We start from the raw sequence: 22,158 nt of genomic DNA on the forward strand, positions 1-22,158 counted from the left end.
ACAAGCACAAGATATAAAATCATTTTTTAATTAGCTTTGGAAAAATAAGTGATTTCGAATCACGGTCATAACTATATTTTGTCCTCAATTTGGTTTGAAATTAGTTCATTCACTCTCTTATCATACGTGTCTTGAGTTAAAATTTTGAACTGACCTACCCTCCTTTACTTAGTGGAAAATTGCTGTCGCGGAGAAAGAATATTCGTGACAGATTGAGGGGAGAATTATGCCACCTGTTATTTCTTGGTGGACCTCAGTATTTCATTGACAAGAAAGCGCGGTAAAATTTCAAACCGTTTCGACCTCTCTGGGCAAGGAGTTGCATCGAAAGAGAGAAATCTGCATTGAGAAGACGGTTCTTTGTTGAACAATACTTCTGAGCGTGATTCGAGTTTCGAATTTCCTGTTACTATAGAATTTTCGATGCGTGGAAAGAATTCAAACATCTGCTATGGATTGATGTGATATAAGGCGAAAAATAAGACGCTTAAGATCAAATATCTGTCTATCGAGTATTAATTAACGACCTGAAAGACATTTTGTGTCGCTGGAAGGGAAATCAGGTCTGTGTTGATTTTCGTGTGTTACGCGTTGAAGTTATCAACCTCACCATCTGGTGTTTTTCTTGATCTTTGACTTCAGGAAAGTTTTGATGATATTAATTGACTTGTTTTAACAAGAATTAGCGCCTACAGCATAGCAATGGGGTCTGTAATGGTTTTGGCGGACCTCAATCCGTTTCTTATCAATTCAGCTTAATTGAAGCCAGCGACTGCGATGGATTTGCTGGGCTCAAGTTTGAAGTTTAATTGAAAGAAAATGTTCCCTCCACGAAGAAAATGCAGAAAACTGCTTGTCTGGGTTGCTCTCGCTGTCGTTGCTCAAGTAATGCTCGCCTTTTTCCTGCATGGAGAGTTTAATTTCGCGCCAATCGAGCAGACGAGGACTAGAAAGAGAAACACAAAGATACGTTCACGTCTGCGACTTCAGAGTCAAGGTGGCCATCAGTTGGAAGAAATTAATATGTTTATCGCACGTTCAAAACTAGAGCATGCTCATGGGAAGGACGAGGGTACAGATTATGCCGAAACTTTGTTAATTAAGGAAATTAAATCAACAGATTTTCCGCGAATGTCTGGAAGGAATCTTTACAACCCTTTGCGTGTCAACGAACGAAATCAATCTATTAACCTTTCAACAACGATAAGCGGCCGTCAAGTAGTCAAAGGAAAAGAAATATTTGTTGATCAGTCTGTCAGAAAGAAGACTACTTTTGATCACGAATTGAGAGCAGAAAATCTTAGACAATCGCATAACCTCACAGAGCTAGACGATGTGTTTATATCAATCAAGACAACAAGTGATTACCACGAAGCGCGCGTTACACTCTTGGTTGACACATGGTTTCAAAATGCTAAAAAACAGGTGAGATTAGATTGGAAGAGGGTACTAACTGCATTACATTACTCTTCCTTCCTCGCAAGCCAACTGATGTTACCATTTACGATTTAATTTCATTTGCTAAATCTATTAAACCGCCCTGATTGGTACCTACGATAAAAAAAATAGCTTATCTTAGTCGAACATACTGTCTACGCTCGAACAATCAAAATCTAGTAGCCATTCTTATCTAAATACCCATCATTTGAAGAGGTACGTTTTTGTTTTGTAGATGTGACCCCGGAGAAAACCTTTTCTTGTTCAAAGTTAAAAAACAAATCTATTTTATTTAGCACACGAAATACAATCTCTAGTAACTACAAACCGATTTAATCTTGAGGTCATCTTGCAAACATAAGGGTCACCATGCCGATATTAATTGAATTTTTTTTAATAAATCACGCGTCTATGATAAGTGGAAAAACAGTTTTGAGCAGCTTTCAACATTCATTAGAATTAATTATTTTATATTTCCTAAATGAAGCTTTTAACCTTGTTTTTAAAGGAACTTGTCTATATCAGCTTATAATGTCTTGCATTCTCAAACAGGGTGTCCCAATAATCCTATAAGCTAAAAGTATTTCGTAGAAGATAAGGGGCAAAAAAGCTTTTCATATAGATGTCAATTAATTAATATTTTCTTTGGTGTCACCCTTTCTCAAACTCATTATGTGGTTTTGAATGGCATTTTATTTGGGGTGTTAATTACAAGTTTGTTTAATTATTGATAAAGATCTATCAGACAGACCCTCCATTGCAATCAGATAAATGTAAAATGAGAATGTTTTGAAAGAGTATATGTTTTTAATTAAAATAGCTCTTGCAAAATCTTGAAACTAAACATGCCAAATAAATGGGGAGGGGAATTTCAATATAAATACAGTTTTTTTCTTATGCTGCATCTATTAAAAAGAATAGATTAAAGACCTACCCAAATTACAACAAATGTTTGGCATGTACCAAAATCTTTTTGCTGGTTAATTTTTATACTGCGGAATCTAAACTGAATGGAATAATGCCAAGTAAGAATAGTTTTCTTCTAATTAGGATTGAAACTATGATTTACTGAAAATTTGTGGGACCTTAGTAATTTTCTTGCAGTTTACACATAATTCACCATCTTCTTCATAGATTAATAAGTCAAACTTTACATATGTAAGTGCCATAACCTGCTTTAACTGGTTTAATCACCAAAAGTTAAAATTGATAGGTAGTGTTTTGGTTGCTTAGAAACTGCACAAGCTAAACAAGAATTTATCAAATTAAAGCAACCAAGAAGAGCATCCAGGTTCTACAGAAGAATATTAACAACTTAACAAGAGTGTTCAGTCTTAACTACAATCTTAACATGCAGATTTTTACAACTGTTACAGAGGGGTAACTAAAATATTAAAGGCTTGTTGATTTAACTGAAATTATCAAGATTAAATCTGCTTTTTATTGTAAAATTGCCAATAGTTCTATGTATTTATAAAAATTTTAAGATTGAGATAAGAATAGAGTATACGAGTTAGACAGTTGTAATGTAACTGACATTTTTGGAAGTTCTCGCTGACCATTTCTTGGAGATTTTAAGCATGGCTTTTTTTTGCTTTCTTTCCTTTTGCATCCGTTCAGACTGTTACTGTGTATTTCAGTTTGCAAATGAGTCAAAGTTTTGAGAACCTAATATAAGGGTGGGTGAAGGTCTCAGGGGAATTTGTCCTTCTATAGGGCTTCTGCTCAATGATTTATTCATAGTAGTGTGAAAGGGTATATTCTTTTAACAGGGCTTGACACTAACTTTTCAACCTACTAGCTAAGTGGCTAGTGACAACTTAGATGTCACAACAATTTCAGTTTGTTTACTGACCAAACTGGCTGCTGGAAATGGAAAACCACTATCTAAAACTGAATTTCTACCAGTCTGCGGCTAGTTGTCTATGGTTAGTGTTGAGCCCTGAAAAATTAAATTGCTCTTTAGTCTTGAGGTTGCCGGGTATGGATTTTAATTTTTAGGTTGTGAAACTCTGTAAGGTTTTGTAGAACAATCAATGAGTTTTCACTTTAACTTGTCAAAGGTGTACAAACCACCATTGCTGATCTTGATTTTTCAAGTTGAGCATAAGATTTTCATCATACATTGTTTAAATAGTTTTTTTTTAACTTTGTTTCTTTTGTTATTTTACAGGTTCATTTTTTCACAGATCGTGAAGACAGCAAATTAAATGAAAGTTTAGGTAAGAAGGGTGGATGAACTCAAAGTAACAGAAATGCTTTCGTGTTAATGGTTGTAAACTGTATCAACAAATAGATCTTTTTGGAGAAGACTTTTGACAGTAGCAGGGCACTCTGGCCTTGAAAAAAAAAGGGGAAGAATTACAGAATGAAGGATTTTTTGTTCAATTTCAGTTATGGAGTAGTTTTATGAAATTATGCAGAGAAAAATATAAATTGTTGCTAACTTTTATTGCTAACACTGTTAGTCCTAATGTTACAATGTGATGTGATGTTGTTTGTTGCAAAGTTTTTTGTCAGTTAGTAAATATTCACGTTTTGGATCACTACAGGAGGCCACCTTATCAAGACTGCATGTGAAACAGGGCACCAAAGGTACTCTCAATTAGCTTGAGCATTTGCCATCATCATTGTTCCAACAGTTCGCACACATTGCAGACCTATGCCACTTTCCATAGTTGCTCAACATCATCCTCAAGTTTGATGTTCTAACTTGCTTTTATGAGATATCAGAAACTGTTTGTTTGTTTTTGTTTTTGTTTGTGTGTGTGTGTGTGTGTGTGTGTGTGTGTGTGTGTGTGTGTGCTTATCAAGGACGTCTTCTAAGCTGTAATTTGAAAAGAGGCAACGTGATGTTCCCATAGTCATGGCGAACCAAATAATATTTTTTGATGTTCTTCTATTTTTGTGTGTTTCAGTGATTTACTGTAGTCTCAGTTACATCTTAAACTATTGTTTTGTCTCTTGCCTAGGGCAAAACTTTGTTGCAAGATGCAGGCCGAGCTCGATTTCTTTGTTAAGGACTTCAACACAAAGTAAGAATCATATTTGCACCGAAACCACTAGCGAGGATTTTCCCGATTCTCTGAATTTCTTCCCCCCTTCCACACACCCCTTCTTCCCCCTCCCCCCCCCAAAAAAAGAACTTCTAGATGTTCATTCATAGTGGCCATTCAATCCTAAATAAACTAATCCTCGTATTTCGCTGACCGCGCGACATTGGGCCGGATAGTAACATTCCTACGGAGGCCCAGTGTGCCAGCTTAGGTCACCGGTGTTGATTAAAGAGATGAAACCAGCTTGAACTTTTAACCATAAGTTGTGTCAAATGAACCACGACCCGCAGCTGTTACCCTTGACCCCCCACAATCAGATTCTTTGACTATCTCCTTTTGTCTTCAAATCGATCATCTTCGCTTCATTGAGGGTTTTTTTTTACAAGAAGAAAACCGAACTGACCCGACACGTGCAGACGTTTTAAAATTTGTAAGCTCGCGTCAGGGAAGACATGAAGATTTTTTTGTAAGCGTTTGTCACTGTATCATCTCTAGACGTACTGTTAACTGTTTCTTTTTTTTTTTCGAAAGGTGGTTCTGCCATTTTGACGACGATAACTACGTCAATGTCCATACACTGGTGAAAACACTAAAAAATTTCAACCCGCTCGAGGATGTGTACCTTGGGAGACCAAGTCTGACGAAAGCGATGGAGGTATTGATGGCGATGATGAGATAATGCTGCTGTTGCATGTTTAGTATATAATCACTGTGGCTTTCGAATATGGATCCCAGTCCATATTGTCTTGCAGACTTGTGTACCCTTCGTTTCGTGAATTTGAATCGTCCTCAGCGTTCTTTGTTCTTCATGATAGAACGTGATATACAACGCCTGTTTTTTCTTTTATTTCAGGCCTGGGATAGATTAGATGGATATAACGTAAGTATAAATAATGCTAAAAAAATGAATTCTACTAATAAAGTCATGATGTATTGTATACACGGCCAATAGAGTCTTCGCGGTATTCTTTTATCAACTTTTTGCTCTTCTTTTAATTTGCAGAGAAAGAAATTTTGGTTTGCAACTGGTGGGGCAGGGTTTTGTTTGAGCCATGCCTTAGTGGCGAGAATGAGCCCTCATATCAGGTATGCTAATCCATCCTAGTTCATCCCCCTGCATTTTGTCGTGCTCTCTAACGGTTCAGGGGGGGGGGCTTTTAAAACTGTTAGTAGGGGTGGAGATAGGTACTGTGAGAAAAAAAAGGCCTGAGGTATTGCCTATCAACGCAGTGCAACGATTCAACCGTCTGTGAAAGTTGTTGTTAGGTTTATGTCATCGTTACTGTCACCTTTCATACCGTCTTGACTCTGAGTTTGTGTCTGTCTAGTGATGGCAAGTTTGCAGAGAGCTGTGAGCGGATTAAAGTTCCAGATGACTGCACCATTGGATTTATTAGTGGTGAGTGAGAGAAAAGAATTCTAGGTTTTGTTAGTTGCAGGTTGGTACAATTAGGGTAGTCATTAGAAAATTTAATAGCTGTATGGCGTCAACTGAGTAGGCAACAAAATTGAATTATACCAACGTGGCAAGCATGTTGTTACAAAGTAATAGGCCCTTCGAAGGGGGTCCGGGGCATGGTCTCTCTAAGACGTGGTTTCCAGGGTTCTGGAACATATTTGTGGCCAGGGCAAAATTGTCAGACAGGCTGTGCATGACCCAAACAAAACGGGTTAAATTTGTAAGCTACTGCAAGGAAAATATTTTCATCATCATCATCATCATCATCATCATCATCATCATCATCATCATCATCATCATCATCATCATCATCATCATCATGCAACACTTACAGTAACAATAACTTATTTTTCCTTTCGTGATCAATATTTCTTTTTCACAATTGCTTCGGAGCAGTCACTAATGAAGTATCGATGTCTTTCTCTCTTGCAGAATCTCTTCTTAACGTGAGTTTGACAAGACTGGATCTTTTTCATTCTCACCTTGAAAATCTTCCAAGCATACAACAAAGCGAAATTAAGGAACAGGTAAAGTATTTGTAATTATCAAGAAAAGAGTTTCTTGGTTGAGCAAAATCAAGAACCGTTAACATGATTTTCAGTTATTGAGCTAAAATCAGCTTTTTTTTTTTCAATGTTGTTTTTTTTAGTTTAATTTTCTTTATTTGTCTTTTCAGATTAGTTTTAGTCATGGTTATATCGGTGGCAGATACAATCGAGTCAATATAGCTGGACCTTTTGACCAGGAACAGGACCCAACGCGGTACGATTTGCTGCTACTTTGATAATTATAAGAGCGCTTTTGGACTGAAAAACCAAAACCAAAAGTATCAAAACGGCCAATCAGAAGACAGGAATATTCCCCAAAGAGCCAATAAGAACGCAAAGACAAAACACCCAAAGCGCGGGAAAACGCAGGTGACCAAATCGTGTTATTTTGCATTTGATTGGTCGAGAGAATGGCGCGAGTTTTCTTGACCAATCACAGAGCAAAATAAAGGATCATGTTGTTTCTGTTATTATCCACAGGTCAACATTTTTATAACGTATGTGCTGTCTGTAACTTATCTTACTTCTTCATTGTTTCCTTTCAGGTTTAAATCAATCCATTGCCTACTTTATCCTGAGACAGGCTGGTGTCCGAAGTCAGGAGACGTTAATGATAAAAAGAATCATTCGTTGCAGTCGAAGAGATAACAAAAGCTACCTCCCTAGAAGAGATTTTAAATTCGTTTTAGTTTATTATGATGTTGTATCAAATAGCAATATTTTGTTCAAATTTTCTATTCGTTCTCTTTTTTAAATTATTCTTACACTACGCGTTTTTACGTGCGTTCACATTAGTTGTATAAAATAGTTCAAAATAAAACTATTTGTATATTTTGACGCAAATAAAGGTTACGGTGTAACCATCAAAATTTGGGAAAGAATTTCACTTACGATTTTTATGTACAATTGTTCTGTGTTGCATGTATATGATGTCCATCACTTCAAAATTATTTTTGAAATTAAATGAAGACCTCTCACAATTAAATGGTGTGTTTCATATATTTATTGCTATGTCAGTAACTGCATTAAGAATGCGAGAATTTTCACTATGATACTATAACTGTAATACTCTCCGTCGTTTCGGGAGGAGTATAATATTTTGGAGATACCGAACGCCTCTGCCTTAAACGATGAGTCTGAATCTTTGATGTTAAAAAGGGGTTTTTACCATCGCGCAAATAAGACTCATTTTGGTGATGAATTCCTAATTAAAAGCAGAAAAATAGGACTCAACAGACGCGAGCCTAACAGGCGAAATCACAGGTAAAGGATAAAATCATAAGATTTACGACAAGATTTCAAAGGAAATGAGAGGGAAGTTTCTAGCAAAACATGTTATCTAAAACTGTCCTTTTAATTCTCACACTTTCATGCTTTACCTCCTTTTTATCACTATTTATTAAAATGAGAAGGTACGATTATACATAATGAATGTGATCATTACACAAGCTAAAAAAGACATCTGCTCCTAAAGGAGTTTTTGTCAAGAAAGGCTCTGCGTTCAGCTTCTTTTAAAAGATTTTACACCTTATCTGCTGTCTCCATTATCGTCAACCTACAGATCTTATGCCATATTGATCAGTCGTACCGTGTGCACTATTTGCAACCCTACATGCATTCTTCGCGCACGTTTCCCGCGAGTTTATTTAAGAGGTCTGGGCAAATTTGAGGCTTGGCTTCTTAGCCAGAACAAGATGGCGGACGAACATCTCGGAATATCTAATGTCTGATTTTTGTGGATCCAGTTACTATAATTATGCCTAGGATTTTCAGATTCGGAGTCTCTCCTATTATAAAACAAATTTTATTGCTCGATAGTCAGATTTCTACATCCCAACGATGCAATTCGACGATACACGCAAGAACAGTCAAAAGAAACTTGTCTTCTTTTCGAGGTGAGCGCGCATAATCGCGTGCGGCTGTTTCAACGGTCGGCTTTTGTAGAAATGAGGTAGTTCCAGGCCGTGTTCAGAAACATGAACATGAGATTGTCCCAAGTGACAAGGTATTGTTGATTCCAGCGCGTGCAAGCAATCCACAGGCTTTTTGACAACAGAGGCATATGCTCCTGCATCTTAAAGTGTTGCAAAGTTTTCCTAGACTTGAATCAGTGGAGCATGTTTTTGGTTCGTTTTGCAAGAAACGAATCATTTAAAACATGTAATTGGTCATCAATGGTTCACTGCCCCCCTCCCCTCCCCAATCCCCCACCCCCCTCCATTTGTCATAACAGTGAGATAGATCTTTGTCTTTTCTTCTTTACTTGTATTTGTGTCTGGGTTGTGGTGTCTCTATTAAGGAGCTGGCTGCCAATTTTGAATGGAAGCCACCAGAAGTTTTAGGCACCTATCTTGCACTTGGTGAAAAATTTGTTCATGTTATGTTTACTGTGCAATTTTCAGAAAGGAAACGGTTTTATAACAGAGCAGGTATCCAGGAGGCTGGAGGTAACATTTTCATATTCCTCTCAGTTTACAAAATTCAGCTTGTTAAAAATATTTTTGAGTAATTTTGTTTAAACATTTGATGTACAGTATCTAATATTTAACAATTATTCCATTAGCGCGCGTTGGGTATGAGATGATAGATAGCCAATGAGGTGCGTAGCATCGCGTTGGCTATAATCATCTCATATTCAACAAGCGCAAGTGGAATAATTGTTTTATTAAAAAAAACGCCCTCAAGATATTAGACAAATCTTCTCGACTTTATTTTGTAAGAAGAAACTGGATGTTACAATGTACAGATATTAGATTATGGTATATTGGCTCATATACCATAATGGCTAAGCCAATAAAAAGTCTTGAATTGCATTATCCAATGATCCAGTTTTTAATAAATTATCTTTTTCTTTTGGTCACATTTTGTGTCTTGTTTCCAATGCATTTTACATTTCAACTGTGCTCTTTTGATTGACTAAAGCCATAGTGGATCTTGTTTCCAAAACCTCTGCAACAAAATTGAGGCTTAGCATCATAATTACTAGGTCTCGAACTGTCCAGAAATCATACCAGAAACAAAAGGAACACTGGGTACCCCTATATGTAATTTTTTTAATGCATCATTGTGTTAGATATTGTTTCAGCTGATAAAATGTAATTGTAAATTTGAGAAAATTACAAAATAACATTGGTGTGGCTTTGAGTACATGTTAGACTGCCAGCAAGCAATGTCTTCTTGACATTTAACACCCATCTATCTGAATTTAAAAGACATAATTATATCTCTAAAGGTGGTTATCAGATCACAGTGGACAACAAAAAGGTTAAAACACCAGCGGGAAATCTTCTTGTTGTTCCAAGCAAACCTCTAGCCATGGCAGTTTCTGTAGAGTGGAATTCTCAGGTTGACACCATCAAACCAGCAAATATGCATCTGGTAATTAAACAGCTTTTAACACTTTGAGCAATATTATATTGTTGTGGCTGATTGGAAACCTTGTTATTAGTAATAATAACTTGACTAACACATTAGCTGTTAGAGGCTAGTATACAAAGGAAGCCATCATTAATTAATCACTTGAAATATTTTCAATAATATACTTTTAATTAGAGTTTGGTCATTTTGTTTTTTTCACAGACTTCTCTCAGCAACACTGTGATTGACAATCCACGGACAAGAAATCATGATCAGCAAGTCTCACATATTTTAGAATTTTTGAGCTCAGACAGTATTTGGTATGTTGTAATAATCTCTACAATATTAGTCTACTATCGTACTTTTAACTGAAAGCAGTTATTGTTATCCCCACCATATTGATGTTTTTTAGTCTGAATTAGTATTTATAAATCCATCAATTAAATAGTGTTATGGTTCATTATAACTATTGGCTGTCATTTAGAATCACTAATGTTTAGAGTGACTAGCATCTAATTTCTACTAACGATATCACCCCTGAATCACACTTTAAGGTCACGAGAATAAAGGAAATGATCACCAACTAAAGATGCTCTTGATTATTAAACAAATTCTTCTTGTCAGCACTCTAGGAAATGTATAGAGAACAGTATGGAGAATATGCATACTGATGTTGGGTATAAAGGGGTTAATCACATGTATTCTTTTAAACCCTGCAGTTTTTTTGCGGATGAACCTGAAGAGTTAGTAGATCTACAGAAAAAAGAATGGATACCTATCATGGAATGGTTCAACAAAAAGTAACACAAATTTTGCAGTTATTTATGGCTTCATCATCTTAGATATCAGTAATTACAAACTGTCTGATGGGGTAGTCTCTGTTAATTAGCCAATCATGTGGAATCATTTGCTGCAGAGTAGGCCTTTTAAAGGACTGCATTTTTGACAGTGACTGATAATTTGACAATCAAAGGGGAGGGCATCATTAGAGTTGAGTGAGCTTCAAAGTTAAAATTTGATCAGAAGAATGAATTTTTTACTTAACTGTGGCTAAGGATGTCTTGTGCCCGGCCAGTACAAAAGTCACTCACTGTTTATGATATTAGAGACTTTCAGGGCTATACTTTTTCAGACATTCACACTACATGGTCATATCATTTATGGTGTTTCTTTGATCGGTTACTTGTTAATTACCTTTAAATGTATTTTAATTTAATATGTATTTATTCATCATCACCTTTGAAGGTATTCAGTGCCTGTTAAACCAAGTCATGGTCTTCTTGCAGTAGCCATACCAGATGATGCTGAGGAAAGACTGAAGGCTCATCTGACACCACTTGACAGCTGGTCCCTAATGGGTAAGTATGTCAGCGAAGTGATCAAGGAAGTCGGTAAAGATAGCAGTTTTGTCGGCAAGCTGGGCGTAGATGACTGTAGGTGTGTTGACCAAAGGTGTCTCGAGTTGACTAATGGTGTCGGCAAGTTGGTTGTCGGCGAAGTGACTGGGTACGCCCCAAAAACAGTCCTTTCAAGACTACGGGTACCAGTACTTGCGCCAGAACAATCAAATTCTAACTCGTAGTCATCCAGACATTGGCGGGGATATTCATGGGCTGTGTAATAGTTTTCATACTCTCTTAAAGTTTTGCAACTTGTTAAGAAACAAGTTTCAGATGGAGATCTAGAGGGAAATCTCACGCACGCTCTGTTGAATATTATCATAAAAATTGTCCTCTTTCTTCCACAGGCCTCGAGTTTTCTGTAGAAACACTGAAGTCGTTTATTCTTACAATGGCACTCATCGAAAATCACCTCACAGTGGAAAAAGCTGTTAATTTATCCAGATTAGAGCTGGAATTTCAGGTCTGTTGTTTCACCATAATTCGTTACCGCATGATTGCTGGAATGGACTGCTCACTCGTGTTGTTTAAATCAATCGTATTTACTCATTAAAAAACAGGAAGTAGTGCACATTTGGTAGGAAAAATAACTTATGCTTAAGACTGTGATAAGGTGTGAGGTAATGAAATGTACGGGCGCGTGAGCAAGAAAACGGCGGTTGTCAAGGAACCTTGACTGACCTCGCCATTTTTCGCGCGCCCGCTTTTACTTTCGTTTCTAAATTTCTAACCCAAGTTCGCGCAATGAACCTCCTCCTTTATAAAAAGGGCAGAACAGGGGAACTGAAAAAAAATGTGCTTAACGGTCTTAAATCAGCTTAGAAACTCGAAAGATTCAAAGGAACAGACGTAAGAGCGAGGTAAGGCTTGGTTTTTTTTTTTTGGGGGGGGGGGAACCTTTCGTGCGACACAAACATATTTACCTATTTGAGGAGGCTCACTGTGTGTGTCTGGATTAACTTTGTTTCTAGAAATTGAGCGTCTGGCGCAGTCGTTGAAAGATCCATGTAGCAGTTTGGGAAAACATCGTATCGCCTTCGCCCTCGATTATTAGGGATCTTAAGCAGTCAGGACAGCAACGCCAAGGAAGATTTCGATTAAAAAATGAATTTCTACTCTTAGTCAAAATTTCAAAAATGGCTGCACGAGCTTACTGTCTCATACAGCGCCACAGCTCAACTTCAGCATGACGTACAGAAGTAGCGTTAAATTAATTAGCCGTCGTGGTTTCGGTTCGCAAACGACGCAAATTTTGGCGATTTCACGTTGTTGTTTTGCATAGGACGGCTAAGAAATGTACAAAGTTTCAAAACGCACGTGCTGAGCTATTGTTCTGCCAATTAGATCTCCTGTTTTTCCACGTCCCCGTTGCCGTTGCCGTCGTGGTTGCTTAAGGTCCCTATTTTCTTTTATTTTAAGTTTTGGAATCAGTGAGACGTGCAGGTAATTACACATTTTTTTGTTTACTGCAGATAAGCCGCTGGGGTAGTGTAGAGTGGGCGCACGATCTGGAATTGATGGAGACCAGGAGTAGGGTGGCTGCGGCGGTTTTGTTTTACAGTCTGAATAACAGAGATAGAACGTTACCGTCAAGTTCATAATTACCTGGCTTTACAGGGTATCAACGTGCTTTCAGTTTGCTCCTTTTGATGTACTTCGACAGTGGTCAATAACTTCTTTGTAGGAATATGTCAGGTTAACAATTCAATGGAAAAAAAGTGGTATTTTAACAGAAAAGATAACGGAAATTGAAAGAGCTTGTTAGTTTTGTTTCTTTTTATGGAGAGGATCCTTGGTTTACTAGTTTAGAAGCTTACCGGTTATTTTTTTTTGTTGTTGAAATTCCTTTTGAGCCTTACAGCGAATTTCTATTATTTTTTCTTTAAATTTTTACTTCGAACTTTTAAATTTACAAGCATGCAAAAAACAGGCATAGAGGATATTTAATCTACTGAATAAAACAACATTCAGCTACCAGAAATTTATGTTGCGTTATTCTTCGTACATAGCGTGCTCCAACTGACTCATGAGAATCCCATCTAATAAATGTTCTGGGTCAACTTTGATAGGTCACTCTTAGTTATTTCAATTTTGGTTTTATATCCATTAGTGTTTGTACGAGGATTCCCACCTGGTCATCCGGGAAGATTAATCCAACACCAATTGACCTAATAGGAAAAGGCTGGGTTCCACGTGAACAGGAACGGATCTGCTAACTTTATCAGATTTTTTTACCCGAAAACTGAAAACAAAATTCCAGGAAACTGTCCTTGTTTTGAATTGGTCTTATAAATCGGGCTATCCACCGGACTACGAAACGTAAATTGTACTCCCTGGGACTACACCGTTGTTTTCCCTTTTGTACCGTACAACGAGTTAGGACCCTTGATTACTGACTTTACCTTGTATTCTTGATTTGCCTTCAAGATAATTGCACGATCGACAACACATCAAAGCCGTAAATACAAGGATAGATTTCCTCTGAGGCATGATTTCCTGCTCGACTCACAAGCAAACCGTAGTCAGTAAGATCAATAATGCCTGTCTCAACTATATACTTCCCGCCTCTGGAACCAAAATGTCGAACTCCGTGTAACTCGATATACTTTTTGACAGTGAGAATGATACAGTCAGGGATACCATTGTAACTCCAGTCCCTACTTTGGACATGCCTCTTAAATCTAAGACATCGTTGCTTGGGGCGGGAAACTCTACAAGCTTGTACGAACGGTAAAGGAGTATTCAAAACGTTGTAGTGTTTTATCATGTCTCCGAACTCTTCATGATTCAAAAGATGAGAATCAAAAACGACAGATGCAAAATCTTTCTCTTCCATCAGTGGAAATCGTATACCGTGAAGAATATCTTCTCCGAGAATTCGTCTCTTTATCTTTCCACTGGAAGTCATCCCTTGTCTTTCACATTCTTTTGTGCCCAGCGATCCACAGCTTTGAACAGTTTCATTCCTTTACGTTCAACTCTTCTCTCTTCACGACAGATTCAACTACAGATCGCTCAACTGTAACAAATTCATCTGACGAAATAGCTTTGTCTGTCTGCTCTTCAATCACTTTCCAGCATCGATCTTCAAGTCGTTATCTTCAAATTTCTGTGCGCGGGGCAGAATACAAAACACGCTGGACGCGTTCAGGTTGTCACGTAGATACTCTATGCCCGACAAACCAACTTTTGTGGGATTTTTTTCGATGAACTTAAAGGGAAACTATTTGGCTTTCGTGCTGCGAAGTTTTGATTCGAGGAAAAGCATTTAAGTGCTGTTTTCGAGCGATTTCGGCGAGCATGTGTCAACAGAAGTTTTCTCCCTTTCCGTATCTTGTGCACGTGACTAGGTGGTGATTAGGGCGTCACGCTAAAAACACATCAAAACGACCTCAAATCGCGAGGAGAACAACGCAGACTACTCTCTAAAAAGGTAAGACTATTTCTTTGATTATTTCACACAACTTTACATTTACGGAGCTTAAAAGCAAGTCCAACTAAACCACTATACAAACTCTTTAATAATCCACAGTGAAAGAGCCTGTGACAGAGCTTGGGCCACCTGTGAATTATGGAAAGCGAAACAGTTTGCTACCGCTGAACTACTTATGTCACAACAAAGTAAATGAGCATTCACGGTGTAAACGTTTTGAACTTCAAAGACCCCAATCTTACTTTTCCGGTTGATCTCTAATGCTTCTCTTTGGTAAATTGCATCAAAATCTGACAAACTAAAAGTATTCAAAAGCAAAGTCTACTCGAATCTCCAGAGTAGCGGGATGAATGAAATTTTCTCTCCCTATTCATGTATACCCATTTTAAACCGGCACAAACCTCAAATTGACGGACAAAACGTAAATGTTGTAATATGGATCCTTCAACTTTACAATCTCTTTACGGTGGCCAATTTACATTCTCAATTGAAATATGATTCTCACATCAATGTTGAATAAATGGATCTCGAGTTACTTTTGTGTAAGACGCTAGGTAAAGAGGTCCTTGCGGTATGTCAAGTCAAAGACATGTTCAATTTGGATCGACTTTGCCTGTGGGGCGATGGAGAAGCAGCCTGGTGGAGCAGAGCTCGACTTTTACCGGCTTCATGCGTCAGGGTGTGAAATTAACTCGGCAATAAGTTGCATTTACATTACTAGACTTGAAACGAAGTGAAAGTAAGGACAGATAAAAATTAGAGAACTTCTTAGCTTCCATGGGCCATCATAAAATGCATGCCACGAGAAATCCGTCTTTCATTCTCGATTTTTAGTTCTATTGGTTGCTGTAAAATGCCCTCATGTGATAAAACTTTTGATTCGTTCAGTGTTGAAGGAAGAAAGAAGCAAGATTTACTACATTTATAAAATACACTTTGTCGAGAGAAACTGAACCTGTTTGGAATTTACTCTTTCTTGGTTGTGGAGTTCGGAGCTTTAAGTGAGAAATTGCAGCTTGTAAAATTGAAGCTTGGAGAAAACCAATAAATCTTGGAGTGTTGATTAAAGAACAGGTGAGTTTCCACTTTCAAAAACAAATGCATTTGCGGATATACAGCACATATGAATTTGTAAGACAATCAAAGAGAGTTAATTACCAAGGTTACGAAGCGTGTTTAATATGTTGATTTAGTGCCAAAAATTTTCTCATAATTTCAGTTTCCATCAACAATCGCTTTGATATTTTGTATCAAGAGAAAATTATGTCCTTTATTTTTTCTTGTTTGTTTCTAATCTTGGTTTTGGCGTCATTATGACACCAAATAGAGGAAATAAAGGGGAATAAATCTAATCAAATGATAAACTGCATGTGATTTAGACTTAACAGAAATTGTGACTTTCTATTCATTGCACAATTTATTGAAACTTCTATTCAGGAGACATGTAGGAACTGGATCGATCGGAGTTCACTTTGCATCAGCTTTTGTTGTCCTAAAATCACCCCTTTATGCATTATATGGAGGTACACGTTTGCCAATATAACGATGCTTTTTCCCCAATTTTAGTTAAGAATCATTGATGTTTTCAGTTAGTTCCCTTTAGAATGAGCCTGAAGAATCACAAAGATTGAGGGAACAGACCCCAAATTTTGTGATCTTAAGACATTTGAATAATCATCTAAAATTCTGCATTTAATTGCTATAGACAGGTTTCTTTCTAATTAGTACCTTGACTGATTCACGACGGGTGCTAAAGTTATGAATATGTTATCCAAGATCACCGTGAGATTAGTTATTGCTGTGAACCTACTGGCAAACAGTGTGAGTCGTGTTTCCTCGCGGCAAATACTCATTCAGTTTTATTTCGATGTATTTACGATGAACGGGTTACAGGTGATTTTGTTTACTATACTCCAACCCTTTGTAGTCGTGACAGGATTCTCTCGCTCAGCATACTTTACAACGCGAGAAAACACACGACTTACAGTTCAAGTTATCAAACGAGTTGACTCTTCAAGTATAACTTCCTGTGGCCAGTTTTGCCTGAGAAATTCATGGTGCACCTCAACAAACTTCCAAATATCACCCAAGATGAACGGCAGAGGAACTTGTGAATTAAACAAGCACGAAGCTATAGACGAAAATAGTGATGACTTTCATGATCAAGAAGGAGCAACTTTCTCTCTGATGTTGAAGGTAATTATTTCTATAAGTTCAAGACTCAAGAGACAAAAAGAATTTCAAAGTAATGTTCGATCTCGTGTCATATCAAGAAATCATGATCTCTTGGTCGGATAAAAAAGGGAAATCCCTAAAACACATGTTTGACTGGAAGGGTTATTCCGATATTCCGTAGATTTCAAGCCATACAAAACTCTAATTATTCATAACTGACCTTTATTAAAACGGTAATGAGGGAAGAAAAGGATCTGTGCGTGACGTGTTTTTAATAATGCTAATTGAACTGAGTGGAGTGCAGTTTGGTCTGAAATAATGGGTATGATTTTAAAACCAAACGAGTGCACAGCACGAGATTGGTTTTGAAATCACAAGTATGATTTCAGACCAAAATTGCACGACACAACATTTTGAAAGTGCAAAATTCAGTTCCTCGAATGCAGAATTCTTTTGTCTGTACAAATTTCTTGTTGTCCCAGTAGTGGACTGGTTTGTAGGAAGTTGCGAAAGCTGTCTCTTATTTCATCCTGAGATTTCATTGGTTTCCTTAAACAAGCAATTGGTTGTTTTATTTTAGTAAAACTTCCTCTTCGACTGGGAAAAAGACGTAATTTAGAACAAAAAGTGGTGCGATTCGTAAATAAATCGCACCAATGAGAGCCAATCAGATTACAAAGATCACCAAAACGTCGCGCGTGTTTCGTGATTTTATGAACCAGCCCCACTCTCTCCCGCCTCGCTACCCTGTGTAATAGTACTCACATAACTTGCTGTCTGTTTTTGTCAATATCATTTTGTAGTTTTTCTGTTTTGTCCTAGCCTCTTCTACGGGGAGGAGTAAAACATTTGTAAGACGCATTTTTAAGTAATGGGTATTTAAGAGGTCGCTATTTAGTTGTGCACTGCATCTGCATCAAACAGTTTCTTAGGAAATTTGTCATGATCGTATATTTTCAGGGACGTTTGTCGGCCGGCTGTCTCAATGGGGGCTCCGGCCTGTCTGACCAAAAGGAAAACTCATTTTCATGCTCTTGTAAACCGCTTTGGACGGGAGAAATATGTGAAAACAAAATCGGTAAGAACTATTTTTATTCGAGCGTGGCAAGGATAATCTTCACATTTTTGTAAGGGCTAGTTTTGTTTTAATAAACTAATCTCTCGTAGGAAACTGAAACAACTCGAACATACCCATTTAATTCTGTCTATTGATTCTGTCTATTAATTTTTGTAATAAAGGTTGAAAAATGAAATGACTTTTTTCCTATTAATTTCAAAGGAATAGGCTGGCATTCTTATTATCCTGCCAATTCATGCAAGAACATCCGGGACATTGGAGAGTCCAAAGGGGACGGGGAATACTGGATCGACCCTGAGAAAAGTGGAAACCCATTCAAAGTCTACTGTGAAATGACAACTGATGGAGGTGAAAAAATAAAGGAGGGGGCATTTCTTAAACAACCTTAAACATAATTCTCTCGATTTTTTTTTTAAATTTACAGTCAACTTAAAAAAGAAACTTCATTTCATAGTAATACCACTTTTAAGCAAAATGTTATGGCTTTTCTTTAGCAAGTGAAAAAAATTTTTTGGGGACACTGTTGTTTAATTAAGATATTCTCGGTCGGAATAATGATTTTAAGGGTTCACTGATAAAATAAGCTTGTGACAAAAAATCCTTCTTGGTTTTCAGGAGGCTGGCTTCTTGTTGCGAACGTTGTCAAAGACAACACATCTGTGCCCATTCAACCCTTGCTACTGTGGTCCTACCGCGCAGTCAGCGATTATCAAAGGAACAACATTATACTTAGCCAAACTGCGATGAGGGAACTCAGATCCAATTTGCTGTTCACACAGTTAAGATTCCATTGTAAAAAACAGGATCCTGGACGTACGTTTCACGTGACCACAGCAGCCAACAGCACTGGTGAAGCCGTGGTCCAGTATTTCAGCGGTCAAATAGATAAGAAACCAGACGCCTGTGGCTCGTTTGTAAGGATGGAAGATGATAAATCGAAGGCAACTGGAGTCTGCCAAAAGTGGGGTAAAGGGTTAAATAAATGGGGCTCGGTGGAGGTAGAAACAAATGAAACGAGACTGCAAAATTTGGTATTTCTCGTCTGGTATAAGTATCACTGGTTTGTCGCTCCCGATTTTGGCCGCTTTGAATGCGATGATTTGAAAGTCGGTGAGGCTTCTACTGGCGATTTCTGGAAGGTCTATGTGCGTTGAGAGTTTAATAAACAGACTTCGACTACAAAACTGGCAAGAATAAACACAACAAACGCATCCGCTATCAATCCAAGTTTCCTCCCCCTCGCCCCTGTCCTATGATAGATGCTGTGCAGCTGGGAAGACCGCAAACGTCTATATGAGTAAAATAAATTCCAAGGAACATCTTGACTGGGGAAAGCCCCAATAATACAGATAACAAACACATAACTTTAACTCATGAAATGGTATTTGTAAATTTCAGAATAATTGAATTCGTAAAGCAATCTTACTTGGTATAATATGGTATAGATCCCATCCAAAATGTTATGTCTTGACATTCGCAGTCAATTTTCCACAGCATCTCTTTTATACCCTGCTAACAATGACTCATCCCCTTTCCGTTTCCTCTGAAAACCACGTGATCCTCCCAAAATCCTTCCCTCCCCCCCCCCCCTCCGCACCAATTGGGCGAGAAAGTATGATTAGATGACTGGTTGACTGGTCCTAACCACTACGGCTTAGAGAAACCATAACATTTTTTTCTGACTTGTTTACGGTACGTACGTGACCCCAGAGAAATTAGCAGTGTTATTATAAGCAGAACAATGTTATTAATGCTGGGTTGCTCAAACAATGAAATGCTAGACAACAAATAAACTAATCACTTCGAATCTCGTTAAACAAAAGGCCAAGCTGTAAATTTTTAAAGTAGTTATTCATGGACGGTACAACAAAGTTCAACGTACATTTCTTCTTTGGGAAAACGGTGTACCCTGAGTGACCCTGAGTAACCCATGAAATGTCCAATATGTTCAAATGACCGTGACGTTGGAAAAGTGTAGGTTGTATTTGTTTATTCCTGTTTATTTTCTCTAACGTAAAATTCTTATTTTTGTGCAGTTTTCAGTATTTGTTTATCTTTCCACCCCCTCGCGGTGTTATCACCACCACCTAACTTCACGTTGACATCGGTCGGCAACGAGCAGGGCGAGAAATTTCTTCTGGTTAACTCGTGCGAGAAGTTTTTTTCCACTTTACACATATCATGGTTGCTAAATCACACGATTCCTGTAGAATTTTTTGAGTTGTTCTGAGCATCTTCGTAGATCTTTATAATTATGTTGAATCACAGGGATACGATTGCCTCCTTTTCTTTTATCATGGGCAGGTAGATAGTCCTGTTATACGTGGCTTACTATTAAAACTATTTGATTTCAATTTGTTTAGCTTCACTTCAGATAATATAAAGTTTGCGAGCAACATGCTTCATAAATTATTTTTGTGCCTTAATTCTTCCTCCAGGACGAAAATTTATCCCGCTGACTAAAAAGGTTTAGGAGTTCAAAGTTGGACAATGACGCTCAATTTTGAGGAAGGGTGTTTTCAAAACGTGAATAATCTTGTCAAGTTTGCTTACTTCGCTACTATGTTTGAAATCGTGATCAGTGCAATGGAATGACAACACCTACATGCTGACGTCACGCCATGTAATTCTTTTATCGTCACTTTGTTTTTATTACCAAGCAGTCGCTTCCGTATTTAGTCAAAAACATAATCAAAGGCCTTTGATGGATTGCTTTCCTTTTGACGATTGCGCGTAAAGACGATAAGAGTGATAGAGATAAGAAAAATACACCAACAGCTAAATTACTATGAGTTCAAATGGTTACGACGAAGACGCCTCCATTCTCTTGTCAAAGAACATCACAAAATCTTTACTTGTGAAGAATGCTATCAACCAAGAGGCGTTTAACAAACGGGCTCGACTGCTAGAGAAAGAGAAGAATTCAGAAGCGAGATTATTCCTCAAGAAAAAGGAGATTCTTTTAAAACGACAGGTGACTCGAAACTCTGGGACTCTCACGAGTCAACGACCTTTGTCTTCTAGGAGTTTAATTCCACCAGAAACTACTGTTAGTCGGTGGAAGAGTGACACAGACTTGGACAAGGAATCTCGAACGCAAGATATAACTGACAAAAAGTTGTTATCGCCCTGGCTTCCTTTACTTTCCGAGGGAGCCAAAAGAAGGAGCGGAACATTCTCTTCATTGGGTCAGTATGAAAGCACTTCGACTTCTCTTCCAGATATACACGGAGGTTCAGGAAAAGCGAAAGTAAAGAAATACAGTGACGTAAACCGACCGTGGCCAATTTCTACTTATGGAAAAAAGAAGACTGAAGTCTCATCTTCTGTTATTGACGACTGGCAAGATTTGCAAAAGATTAGATATTTGCGCGGGTAATCAAGATCAAAGGCAAAAATTTTTTAACTACGATCCGCGTGTCACCAATCAGCAAGAAACACATCAAGCAGTGATCTGATTTGATTGCTTACTAGTGAGAATTGAAACTTTTTGTGGATGCTTCGCACGCTTCTGGGTAGTTTTCCTACCCAAACTACGAGCCTGTTACAGGTAGCGCGTGAGCGAACGGCGCGATTGTGGCGAAAAACAAGGGACTCGAACCAAACCCTTCTCGTCCTTCGTTTTGTCACTCATCCGCTCAGTTCTATCGCGCTGTTTGTTATTTTGCTACGTTTTACCAATTAGCTGAACATTTGGAAAAAAAGCCACAAACTACATGGTCCAAATGGTTAAAATACTGGCTCCATCCCAGCTCTCGTGGAATCTCACGCTGAGATGTCAACAAACTAGAACAGTTTATTTGTTTTCTGGCAATGCTGACCTTAAAGGATTCACTTTCCGAGTTTTTTTCCCGAAAAAAATAGAGAAAGCATTGAGAGCTTACAAGTGAATTTTCTCACTATAAGATAACACCTACTTGATCAAGCAATAATTATATATTTGTATAAAGAAAATTTAGGAAAATTATTGTGCAAATAAAACAAATAAAGATATGAAATTTATTCATTTTGTATTCTCGCCATACTGTCACGTTTATATCCTCTGTTTAAATCCACCTTTTCCTGACCCTGACTGAAATAAACCACACAAGTCACGTTCTTCGAGTTGGAATTTCCTACTGAAGGCGTAAAGAGGTCAGAAGGAGAGGCATAATAACTAGATTAACATAAGCTACTCATGCGGCGTGCAAAACATCACAAGCGTTTAGCGATCAT

At 37.8% G+C, this 22,158-nt stretch overlaps 5 protein-coding genes across 5 annotated transcripts; 4 read left to right on the forward strand and 1 right to left on the reverse strand.

Moving 5' to 3' along the window:
• Positions 1-196: 196 nt before the first annotated feature.
• LOC111340325 (beta-1,3-N-acetylglucosaminyltransferase radical fringe) lies at positions 197-7,485 on the forward strand. Its single transcript, XM_022947154.2, has 11 exons — positions 197-1,425; positions 3,611-3,659; positions 3,990-4,032; positions 4,410-4,472; positions 5,025-5,148; positions 5,347-5,373; positions 5,497-5,579; positions 5,822-5,892; positions 6,385-6,479; positions 6,629-6,714; positions 7,046-7,485. Exons 1-11 carry the CDS (start codon positions 820-822, stop codon positions 7,146-7,148), a joined length of 1,350 nt encoding a protein of 449 aa, XP_022802889.2. The 5' UTR covers positions 197-819; the 3' UTR covers positions 7,149-7,485.
• Positions 7,486-8,177: 692 nt separating this feature from the next.
• On the forward strand, positions 8,178-13,238 carry LOC111340299 (ATP synthase mitochondrial F1 complex assembly factor 2). The gene is made up of 8 exons (XM_088736719.1): positions 8,178-8,395; positions 8,903-8,947; positions 9,733-9,878; positions 10,080-10,177; positions 10,577-10,657; positions 11,103-11,215; positions 11,605-11,720; positions 12,730-13,238. The coding sequence occupies exons 1-8, from the start codon at positions 8,257-8,259 to the stop codon at positions 12,856-12,858; spliced, it is 867 nt and encodes a 288-aa protein (XP_088592845.1). The 5' UTR covers positions 8,178-8,256; the 3' UTR covers positions 12,859-13,238.
• A 441-nt stretch (positions 13,239-13,679) lies between these two features.
• Positions 13,680-14,165, reverse strand: LOC148721721 (BTB/POZ domain-containing protein 6-B-like). Its single transcript, XM_088736949.1, has one exon. The coding sequence runs from the start codon at positions 14,163-14,165 to the stop codon at positions 13,680-13,682; it is 486 nt and encodes a 161-aa protein (XP_088593075.1).
• Positions 14,166-16,393: 2,228 nt separating this feature from the next.
• Positions 16,394-20,297, forward strand: LOC111340323 (uncharacterized). The gene is made up of 4 exons (XM_022947151.2): positions 16,394-16,886; positions 17,826-17,943; positions 18,145-18,291; positions 18,559-20,297. Exons 1-4 carry the CDS (start codon positions 16,449-16,451, stop codon positions 19,095-19,097), a joined length of 1,242 nt encoding a protein of 413 aa, XP_022802886.2. The 5' UTR covers positions 16,394-16,448; the 3' UTR covers positions 19,098-20,297.
• LOC148721722 (uncharacterized) lies at positions 19,787-21,945 on the forward strand. The gene is made up of 2 exons (XM_088736723.1): positions 19,787-19,917; positions 20,382-21,945. Exon 2 carries the CDS (start codon positions 20,732-20,734, stop codon positions 21,320-21,322), a length of 591 nt encoding a protein of 196 aa, XP_088592849.1. The 5' UTR covers positions 19,787-19,917; positions 20,382-20,731; the 3' UTR covers positions 21,323-21,945.
• Positions 21,946-22,158: the final 213 nt, after the last annotated feature.

The sequence above is a fragment of the Stylophora pistillata genome, chromosome 10, assembly GCF_964205215.1.
Source record: "Stylophora pistillata chromosome 10, jaStyPist1.2, whole genome shotgun sequence".
In the NCBI taxonomy this organism is placed as follows: domain Eukaryota; kingdom Metazoa; phylum Cnidaria; class Anthozoa; order Scleractinia; family Pocilloporidae; genus Stylophora; species Stylophora pistillata.